This window comes from Gadus macrocephalus, chromosome 22 (assembly GCF_031168955.1).
Source record: "Gadus macrocephalus chromosome 22, ASM3116895v1".
Taxonomy (NCBI): Eukaryota; Metazoa; Chordata; class Actinopteri; order Gadiformes; family Gadidae; genus Gadus; species Gadus macrocephalus.
The window spans coordinates 8,667,403-8,678,856 of NC_082403.1; the positions used below are offsets into that span (position 1 = coordinate 8,667,403).

At 43.4% G+C, this 11,454-nt stretch overlaps 2 protein-coding genes across 2 annotated transcripts; both read right to left on the bottom strand.

Moving 5' to 3' along the window:
- Positions 1–3,262: 3,262 nt before the first annotated feature.
- On the bottom strand, positions 3,263–7,816 carry LOC132450747 (aquaporin-10-like). Its single transcript, XM_060042840.1, has 6 exons — positions 7,316–7,816; positions 6,732–6,858; positions 6,246–6,383; positions 5,862–5,980; positions 5,345–5,562; positions 3,263–4,897 (listed from the first exon to the last, which is right to left on the bottom strand). Exons 1-6 carry the CDS (start codon positions 7,400–7,402, stop codon positions 4,675–4,677), a joined length of 912 nt encoding a protein of 303 aa, XP_059898823.1. The 5' UTR covers positions 7,403–7,816; the 3' UTR covers positions 3,263–4,674.
- A 136-nt stretch (positions 7,817–7,952) lies between these two features.
- On the bottom strand, positions 7,953–11,209 carry hax1 (HCLS1 associated protein X-1). The gene is made up of 7 exons (XM_060042839.1): positions 11,034–11,209; positions 10,490–10,749; positions 10,121–10,326; positions 9,963–10,023; positions 9,728–9,861; positions 8,850–8,970; positions 7,953–8,456 (listed from the first exon to the last, which is right to left on the bottom strand). The coding sequence occupies exons 1-7, from the start codon at positions 11,102–11,104 to the stop codon at positions 8,383–8,385; spliced, it is 927 nt and encodes a 308-aa protein (XP_059898822.1). The 5' UTR covers positions 11,105–11,209; the 3' UTR covers positions 7,953–8,382.
- Between the last annotated feature and the right edge of the window lie 245 nt (positions 11,210–11,454).

Here is an 11,454-nt window from a genome sequence, read left to right on the forward strand (position 1 = left end):
GATCGCCTTGAATGGCACTATTTATGGGCTGTCCTTCAGCATATGGGATTTGGTATCCATTTCATCAACATGATTAAAACGCTCTACGCCTCCCCTTCAGCCATGGTAATGACTGGCAATATCTGTTCTTCGTTGTTTCCAGTGGGCCGCAGCTCTAGACAAGGCTGCGTTCTTTCTCCACTTTTATTCATTTTATCTTTGGAACCTCTGGCCCAGACGGTGCGTCAGTCAACCCATACTCCTGTTATTGTCCATGGAACAGATCATTTCATCTCCCTTTATTGTGATGATATTTTGCTTTATCTTGGTGATGCAATTAAATCTACACCACATATTTTGTCTATATTTGATAAATTCGGGAGTATCTCTGGCTACAAAATAAACTGGTCTAAGTCAGCTCTCCTTCCTCTAAACGACACTATGAGGCATGCTTCCTTACCAAACATTATTCCAGTAGTTGACAATTTTAAATACCTAGGTCTATCGATTTTTCCTTCATTACAAACTACAGTCTCGGTTAATTATAACTCGACTCTCAGGCAGGTGGAATCCGATTTGGAGCGTTGGTCGTCCATTCCTAATTCATTTCGAGCAAGAGCTTCTATCGTAAAGATGAACATCCTACCGCGAGTCAACTTCTGTAGTTCAATGCTTCCCTTAGCTCCCCCAGTTGGTCACTGGGATAAACTACATACATTTGTTTCCAGGTATGTCTGGAAAGGGAAACGCCCACGGATTAAAATGTCTATTTTGCAGAGGCACAAACTCTCAGGTGGCCTTGGACTTCCAAATTTCCAGTTTTATTTTTGGTCCTCAACCCTTCGATCTCTTCATACCTGGTTAGATCCAGAGGCTCAGGTAGCCTGGCGTTCATTAGAGGAACATCTAGTAATACCACATAGGCTTCAGGATGTTATTTACTCAAACATCCCTCTCAAAATGTGTAAATCCAAATTTAATCTCTTTAATCTCACATCTTGTTGCCGTATGGAGAACTGTGGAATCACACTCTAGCACTCACTTTAAATTCCATCCTCACCTTCCTTTATTTAATAATTTCGCCCTTTGCTTGGGTGGTCACCCGATGTCCTTCCCTCAGTGGAGGGATAAAGGGATTAATACCCTTTCCGACATTATGTCAGATAATGCGCTCAGATCTTTTCAGGACTTGAAATCGCATTACAATTTACCCGGCACCTCCTTTTTCTTCTACCTACAACTCCGCAGCGCCTTACGGGCATACGGAGTCCCCTGGGGTGAAAACATGGTGCCTCATCCAATTCATAAAATATGTGGTAGTTCATCTACCAAAGGCTTGGTCTCTGCTCTATACACATTTATGTCCAAACATGCAGAAAAACCTTTGCAAGTGGATAGTCGCTGGAGCCATGATCTCTCAATTGCACCTTCTACAATCAATTGGTCCATAGTCTGGTCAAAGCTTGACCTATCTTCGCGTAATCCCAACCATCAGATGATTCACTACAATTTCATACACAGACTCTACTGCACTCCTCATAAATTATTCTTGATGAAATTAAATCCATCTCCTAACGGCCAGCTATGCTCTCTTGGTACTATAGGTACCTTTGTTCACATGGTCTGGGAGTGCCCTGGGGTGAGCGACTTTTGGAGTATGGTATCCAATAGGATGTCTATAGTACTTGGGCGTACCATCCCCTGCTCCCCAACTATCTTATTGCTGAGTGATTTTACGGGTCTAGATCTTTCTCTGATGCACCAACGCTGGTTTTTGGTAGGCCTTACTGCTGCTAAAAAGCTTGTAGCACAGAGATGGAAAGCTCCTCATGACCTGTCCTACCAACATTGGGTGAACACAGTCATAGATCTGGCTAAATTAGAGAGATCTGTGGCCAGTATGCATGGCGCCCAAGCTAGAAATATTAACTTATGGTCCACCTTTATTAACAGTATGTTGGGAGGGTAGTCATGGCTTACTGTATCTACGCCTTACTCACTGCTTTTTCATCCTTTTCCTTTTTTTTTTTTTTTTTATTATTATTATTATTTTTTTTTATTATTTTTTATTTCACATGTTAGTATTAGGCCTATTGAACAAATTTGCTGAGTTTCTCAAATTATTGATTCTGTCTTTGTGGGAGGCAAGACCTGGGGGTGGGTGGGCTTGGGGGGAGTATGGTTGAGTATTATATGTGTTATGTTGTCTTACTTGTGTATATGTGTAACTGTTTCTTGTATGAAATATAAAATACAATAAAAAATTGATCACAAAAAAATAAATATATCTACATACTGCATTAGTATGCATTTAAACCAATACAATGAAATATGAATTCCACACACTTGTGTGTGGTGATTCAAGACACACTTAAGGCATGATGCCACCATAGGTTTGCAGAGGACTATATACAATATGCACACTGAAGGCATGATGCCACAATAGGTTTGAAGAGGACTGTATACAATATGCACACTGAAGGCATGATGCCACAATAGGTTTGAAGAGGACTGTATACAATATGCACACTGAAGGCATGATGCCACAATAGGTTTGCAGAGGACTGTATACTATATGCACACTGAAGGCATGATGCCACAATAGGTTTGCAGAGGACTGTATACAATATGCACACTGGAGGCATGATGCCACAATAGGTTTGCAGAGGACTGTATACAATATGCACACTGAAGGTCTAGTTGTGCAGCTATGCTAATTTGCCCTAGCTTCACACAGTTGTTCATATGAACTCTTGCTCGCTCGTGTTTCTTGATCCGTTCTGACAGATGTTTCAGATCTGTCACCCCTGTCTGTGTCCATGAATTATCACACGCACCGGTTTTGAAAAGTATGCAAGGAAAACAAAAAATTGCATTGGCATCCCCACAGCTAGTTAACCAAGCCTTTCGATCGAACCAACCTCGGGAAAAACTTCTCTTGTAGGAGGCTTTATCCTTTTCTCTTGTTTCTTGGTTAATGTTAACTTCTGGCTTGTCTGGTCCGAGTTCTTTTACTTGCAGTTTTTCTGCGAATGTTCTTCTTTCAAAGGGATTCAAAAGTAAAGATTTAACTGAATTAGGGCGTAGCTGAACTCCCATGGAAACAGTGATAGCAGCACTCGAAGTCGCCATGTTGCTCATCTCTGCGGTTACGCGCAGTGGACGGTGCACTGCGCTTGGGGCTGAATCTTCAGCGCCCCAAAGCCACAAAATTCGACGACGCTGATTGGCGGAATTATGTACGCCCCAGCGCCCTCTATAGGCGAGCCGCCACTGGACATCACAACATGCATCAACAAACAACATAACAGGCATACATTACAATAATCTGAGGCCTCAGATGGGAGCTCCTCTTTGCGTGTTACTTCATTCTCTGAAGGTACGCTCAGACAAGTCCACTGAGTAGCTAAAGTCAGGAGCTTTTATACACTTAGATCGGATCCTTGAGGGCAGTTGGCCCCAATAAACCAAAAACCTTTGTTAACCAGATGTTAATCTATTGATTGAAGTTTCTTCAGAGGTGGTTGAGGCGGTTCCTTATCACCCTTTGCTTCTCTACGCTCCCCAGGGGGTCAAGTAAAACAGGCCCAAACCAAACTACAGACAACATGGAAACGGAATGTGAAACCAGATTACATCACATGAAACACTAAGAATTACATTTTAGAAGACCTTGCAGAATAGCAAGATTCCAAGAACGGGATGTGAAACCAGATTACATCACATGAAACACTAAGAATTACATTTTAGAAGACCTTGCAGAATAGCAAGATTCCAAGAACGGGATGTGAAACCAGATTACATCACATGAAACACTAAGAATTACATTTTATAAGACCCTGAACATAACATGTAGATTTTCCATCACAGGGTCTTTTACTGCAGCGGGGGCCCTGAAAGACACATCTGACCCGGGCAGCGCTACTACGCTCTCTGGCTGACGGGGCAAAGCCTGCCTTTTCATACTCGAAGTGTAAACCGCGTCATGCACTTTATGGCACTGATGAGGTGGTGGGGGTGGTGAGCCGGTCTGGGCCAGTGGAGTATAGTTCATTTTGCAAGCATACTCATATGTTCTGGACAACGTCGGCCTCTGAACTGGTAACTGGGCTTTTAGCTTGGCTGTGTGTGTTGGTTTTTTCTCTCAGCTGATATTAATTACCTTTGATAATCACTGGTATTTGATTGGGTGTTGACAGCAGTAGAGTCTTCATTCCTCAGCACGTTTGTACCATTGTCCAAAATTGTCATTCTTTATTCTTCATCAAACTCTGGTGACAGACTACAAATAGTGTATACAGATATTATTCTTTGCACGTATAAGGCAATTGTTTTTTATGGTTTCGGATTAAATCAATAAATTGATAAGATATGAATTTTTTTTTTACTGCACAACAATTAGCTCAATCAAATATCCATAATGGAAGATAAGGCATATTTCATTGAACAACCAGAGAACGAAACACATTGCCAATAATTTTTTCAAACTAGTGATTACATTTTTCTTGGCCTAGCTTAGTTTTTTCTTTATCATTGGCAGGTGCTGGTTAAGACATATTGGCACTGAGTTGCCTATTGAAGGATACTTTGGCTGTAGTGCAGTGCTTAAAAGGAGTGCAGCTGAAACAAAACCAACTGCATTGTACCAGTTTCTTCTTTGCACTCTTCCCTCCAATATATACCGACAGTTTATCTTCAATCCAGCCTGATCTGGGCCATATCCTCTCCATTCGACGAGACATTTGTTGATCGTCTCTCCCCAGAGTTGGAGAGGTTTGTGAGGACCAAGGCGTCGTCAGGCTCGTCCTGCCCGGCCCCGGGCAGATGCCAGTGGATAAACACGGCATACACCCCGGAGCCCAGCAGGGCCCCCAGCATGGGGGCCACGATAGGGACCCAGAACCAGTAGTTGTAGCACCTGCAGGTTTTCAAACGCAGGACAGAGCCGATTGGGTTGTGACACGAATCACATGACGAAACTGAAACTGAAAACATAAAACATAATCAGCCAGTATAGCAACAGGTGACCAGCCGCAGACGTAGACATAGCCTGACGATACTCTGGTAGTAAATCCTTTTACTTTCCTTGCTGTACTTTTGTGTTTTCTAATTCTAATTGTATAACTTTGAATAAAGGGAGAATGGGAAAAATTAGTTTTGAGCCCAAACATTGGAATCATTTTTTTAAACCCATATTTATCGACTGCTAAATGGTTGAGGGGCTGTGAGGCTACCAGAGATAAATGTGATAAATGAAGCATGACATAAAGTATAATGAATCTGAGAGTGAGGTGGACCAGCTGGAGAATGGCCCCGGTCGCCGTGCCCTAACCCCCTCTAGGGGGTCCGTCAGTAGGGGACTCACGTGAACACCTCGGTCCCCCAGCCGGCGAACAGCGTGAAGAGGCGGGGCCCCAGGTCGCGGGCCGGGTTGACCCCGCCCCCGCAGTTGGAGGACATGGAGCAGGAGACCCCCAGGAACATCACGCCCACCAGCAGGGGCAGCAGGTCCCGGGACGCAGGGCTGTTCTGGGGGTCCGCCAGGGGCAGGTAGGACAGCATCATCATCCCAGTGGCCACCACCTGGGGGTGGGGGGAGACGAAGACACAAACACACACACACGTTTAGAAATGAACTGGGCAAAAAATAAAGTCATCTGTCAATTTTTATTTGACTCGTTTATAATTCTATTTATTATTGAATGTGCTTCTAAGTGTTTGAAAATTCACTTATTGACCTCCAAATGATTCCCAGTTCAAAGCCTTTTGTCCTTTCCTGGATTCGCCCCTACATTGTTCGGTCAAATACGCCCAAAATAATTGTCAGCATCAAACATGTTTCCTGTTGTTACTATTGGTGGTTAAGACCCATTCAGCCTCGCCTGATCCAGGAAGCTGCCGCAGTGAGACATGAAGCTGGACGGGTAGGTGGCGAATATGGAGGCCGTTTCGTTTGGTCCGTAAACCGCCAAGACGCCACCGCTGAAGTCCATAATGGCTTCTTCTTGGGACAGTTACCAAAAGAGACACAACAGATATAGCACGACTCAGGAGGGAGTCCTAACACTATTATCTCATTCATGAATGAAGTCAAATCCCCCAAAACATATATTGATAATAACAATAATAAGAATAATTTCATAGTTCATGATTAATTGCATTTAATCAGTGCTTTTCAAGCCGCTCAAAGGGCCTTACATATTGTTCTTATTTATTAGCTTCCCGAAACATCAGTAATCTTAACATTGGGGACATATCATGCGTACCATAATACATGAGGAAGACGAGGGCGGAGGCCACGTAGGCCCCCAGCACCTGAGAGAGGCAGTAGGGCAGCAGCTTGGACCAGGACAGACTACCCACCACACAGAAGCTCAGAGACAGAGCTGGGTTCAAGTGGGCTCCTGTTGGGAGCATACCGGTAGGAAAGGTCAAAGGTTGAAGACGAGGCCTAGGCTGAGGTGGATGTCAAGGAGATCTTTCATTTATCGTTGCCATTTTTATATTTTATATCTAATCGGGAATGGAATATGTTTTTCTGATTGGTCTAAATACCGATATTAATTAAGTAGTGTTAATTAGTCCACTTGCCTTTTTTTCATACAATTATTTTAGAATCCACACACTGGAATAATTGTATAACCAATATTTATCGAATGCTTTACTTGCACACTGACAAAAGTACAGGTATACATGTTAGCCTTAGCAGCCGTTGGCTCCTGGGGCTCATGGTTGAGGGGGTGGGAGGCTACCAGAGATGTCTCGGCCCAGGTACATGGCTACCATGATTCCTGCTGAGAAAGCCAAGTTCACCGACATAGGCTGACCCTTGGCTCCACGGCTGGTCTTCATCTGGGCCAGTGCTGCACAGCCAAACATCTGGGGAGGGGGCGGGTGAGGAGCAGGAGGAGCAGGAGGAGGAGGAGGAGGAGGAGGAGAAAAACAAAGCCAAGCGGGCTGTTACAGGCACAGGGCGTCATGCCTGCCGATCACGCATTTGTATCGCTAACAGGTCATTGAACACGTCACACTCTACAACAAAGAGAGATTCCTCCAGAGCCACCAAACCTGTTTCTTAATGCTTGTTTGCAACTATGTTGACCTCTATTGTAGAAGTATTCACTGCCCCAAATCACAAGAAAGCGATGAATACAATAACGTTCAACTCATGCGTGTAATCGTATTCCTTTTGTCTTTTGTGTTAGGTGTATTCCCATGAGGACTAGTTTACATTTTTTTTCAGGTAATGAGCCTTGAATAAACCATTGAACCTCAGAATTACAAGCAGTATATATTGTTATCAGAGCAAAAGCAAAGCAAAGTTGGATTTACTCACAATAACGATGAAGCTACACAAGAATTCACTCAGACACTGGCGGAGTAAGACATTCCTGATTCGTAGGGTCCTCTTCCCGCCATCCATCCTCTTCTCTGTCCACTAAAGATCTCAGAACGGGATCAATTCTCTTTTTCCAAGGTTCTAGAAATAGACTTATATTCATGTGGCCTTGTGTTATGGTCATCCACCTTTAGAGTCAATCCTACTGTTGTTTAGTATTTAAGTCTTGTCTCGAGTGAGACAAAGTGTTGTTTGTATGTGTGTGTGTTCCACTTTTGTTACTATCAAAGATAAAGCTCTAGTCCGGGAAGTGGCATTAGTATCTTATTACACGATTAAAAAGTTACACTAACAGAGATATTTTTACGAGATTGACTTCCCTTCAAGGGAGTTGTTATAACCAAGGCCATCAAGCTACACTTTCAGGAATATCAACAAAATGAATGATTCTGAAGAAAAGGCCATGTACAAATGTGTTCAATATTTCCTTAATTTTACTGAATGTCAGTTATATGAACTGTCATTTGTTATGGGTCTGATCAACACACACATTTCCTCCCATTATTGTAGAAGAGGATTTACGTTTTTGTTAATAAATGTAATAAATAAATGTACAAATAATTAATGAAAACAGTATCAATATATTAAGACTTTATTTTGCATGGTCATACACATATAGGCTTAAAGCCGGGGAATATAAAAATAAAGTGAGATCATGTGAATAGTAAATGATAATATCATTGAAATGAGAATTTTTTATGTTTTCATTTTAATCTATTTAGAAATGAATCTGTGCAGCCCAATTAGAAAACTGTTGTTTTAAATCATTCATATTTATTAAACTGGCTCGTAATGGCAAGGCGTTTCTTTTGGCAGTGCCAGCTCACCCAATAACTCATATAATCATTAATAATGTGGAAGTTTCCCAGCCATTGCATTCACCCAACTCCATATGTACACACACACACAACAGAAAAATATAAAATATCAGCCTGCAATAACAAAAAGACTGTCGCAGCCGGTTGAACGAACACAAAGTTTCATCTTCCCTTATCGTTTCCAGTTTATTTGAAACCGCCGAAGAACCTTGGGAACATGGAGCCATCATCCCGCAGGTCCCAGAACAGCTGTCCACCGCCTGAGGTGGGGTTGAACACAAGGAGGGCACATTTTACAGACTTACCTCAAAAGAATACCAGTCATGTTAGGCACCATGATGGAAATAAGTGATTGCACTTTGGAATGCCCTTGGAGATGTCTGTGTTCCAAATAAATCAAATCAATGTTTTCATTAAAGGTTCTCAAAGAGCCAATGCTGAACACTTGCAGCGGTTTGCCATAGTATGACGTAATCGGCAAAATCCCTATTCCAAACTAAACAAGGCACAGCAATGTAATCAACTTATTCATTTATGTGATTCATTCTAAAAGATTACTGTACACAGATTCATTGAAACAACACAGCAATAGGCCTCATGTTTTGGTCAGTCATTTCCCTGTAAGCAGCAGATACTTAGCAGTGCGTACTAACCGGCCCCCAGGGGTCCGTCTCCTTTAGTGGGGGCCGCTGGGTTCCCTTGGGCTCCTGAGCGGGTCACGGTGGTCTCCTCGTTCCCTTGGCCGTCCCTGACGGTGCGCCGCTCCTCCACCGACTGACACAAGCGGGACAGATGCACAGCGTCTCAGAATACCTCGACCCGTATTCTGAGACGCTGTTCACTGCCAAGTCGTCGCTCCATATTTGATGTATTTTATGAACGCTAGGTTCAACAAAGGTTGTGCCAGATTGCCATCGGCCCCATAAGGACATGTGTGGGTGGCTGTTCTATGCTTTCAATAGTAACCCAACACTAGAATCAAACTGCCGGCACAGCACCACCTCTGGTGAACTTGTCTTTGCAGCTTTCATTTGTCAACACGTGTCTGATGGACGTCCGCCATGTTCAGCAGCGATCGCGCCCGTGCGCTCTCGAAGAGTTACGTGTGGCAACAAAAGCATCATCCCATGCCATTTTTGTTTGTTGCGTGTGGCACATGAATGTGGGTTTACGAGAATGACAACGAAAAGTGAAAAGTGAAAGTGAAATTACAGTACATTTAGCAGATCCTTTAAGTGAGTCGAGTCAGGAGCTGATGTTACCGTGGTGTCATATGAGATGCAAACGCCATAGATGGTCATAGTTTTCTCAGCAGTAGTATTAGTCAGGCATGGCGGGCAGTAGGGCTGTGCGAATAATCAAATTTTAATCTTTAGCGTCAAACGATCACAAAACTAATATAATCGGTGCTGTGATGTTTTCAAACTCAAAAAATAATCGTTTGAATAATCGTGATTTCAATATTGACCAAAATAATAGCGGTTATGATTCTTTCCATAATCGAGCAGCCATATCGGGCGGTGTCTCTCACCCCGTCCGGTTTCACCACCTTGCTGACGATGACCGACTGAAAGTAAGACCTAGACCTTGGTTGGCTGGGCGTCTCGGAGGGACGCGGGGTAAGAATCTTATCCAGGCCGCCAGAGGAAACTGCAGAATCCAGATCTAAACAGAGTGATACAACAACGGTCACAATGCCTTCCGCCGTCACAATTATAAATGTAGATATGGATATAAAAGAACGGGCCGTAAGAAATATGTGTCACCTCCATCTTCCCTACGCCCCTCTGGCCTTCCCTTTGGCCCCTGCGTCCAGATGTCATTGAACTACAGAGAACAAGAGAAAAGCCATATGTACTAATGAGACCCAGACACACAGGCTGCTACTGTGCTGAGGAGGCCAACACATTGTTTGGTTCCTTACTTTAGGAAAGGGGCTCCAGCCATGAAAAGGAGAGCTGGGGAGGCGTGGTGCGTCCTCATCCCTGGGCGGCACTGCGGGGGCCCGGTGTCTCTGTATGGCGTCCTCCTGGGATTTCAGCATGGAGTCCCTCAGGGCATTGCCACTGGAGGATCTCTGCCCGTTGTTGTCTGACCCCTCATGCGATGGGGGCATGATTCTTGGGATATCTGAGGAGTATAACAGAACATAAATGAGTTGGGGTAGCAGGAAAAGGGGGCAGATTATATTCTGACGTTAGAACATAATATTATATTATTCGTGACATCTGCATTAACAGTTTTTTGCAACTCTAAATGTATAAATGTGTACAGCGCACATGTAGGTATTTACCGAAGGGGCCGGTTCCATGCTGTTCCTCGAACCGACTCAGGTGAGAGAAAATTTCCTCCATCCCTCTGAGGACGTGACCAAAAAGAGGAGGCTCATCGATTCTCATACCATTGGGTCCAAAACTGAAACCGAACCTCAACGCGTTATCAAAGGGTTCACGCTGGTCTCCGCTGTAACCATCCTGGGGGAATCCATCCTCCTGGTAGGCATCGTCATCATCATCATCATCATCGTGGGTCATGCCATCGAAAAATGGGTCCCTGGTACAGATACAGATTTAATTTTGTTTTAAATACATGACAATCAGTCGAATTGGATAAAATTGTAGTCTGTTAAATATAGCAATAAAGAGTAACCAATACTGAAACAGTAATAATTGTTACTATTGATTCGGAAAATGGGATGGGGAAACTATCAAACTAGTATTGTATTTACTAATCCCAGGTGCCTTTGACTTTGCGAGATCGGGGGACTTTCTCCGCTAATACGGCGTGCGTACTAGTTAGCTATCATTCGTAGAGCCCGTACAGCAGTGTGGTTTTACCTTCGGCCGTCTCCACGGTACTGTCCTCCGGGAACCCCGAAGAAGCCGCGAAATAAATCAAAAACACTCATATTCGGTTCATCTTAGATAAATGAGAAGGCCGTGAGAAAGTTTAGGCGTCAGGCGTAGGACACGCAGTTGTCAACAATGCCGTAACGCATTCTAGCAAATTCAGAATGACGCAGGATGTCGTAAATATTTTACCGTAATACACTCCACAATGATCATCGTAATATTTCGTAAGACGCTCTGTAGTTGTTATACCGCAAATATTTGTTTTGTATACGTAAACATCTTCGACGAACCTTGATTGATTCATATATTAGCTAAAACACTACTTTATCCGATGGTTCATTCTAGCGAAATATTGATGTAATGGATTTTGCACTTGGCATGAAAACAGTTCAGGCACTGCAGTCTT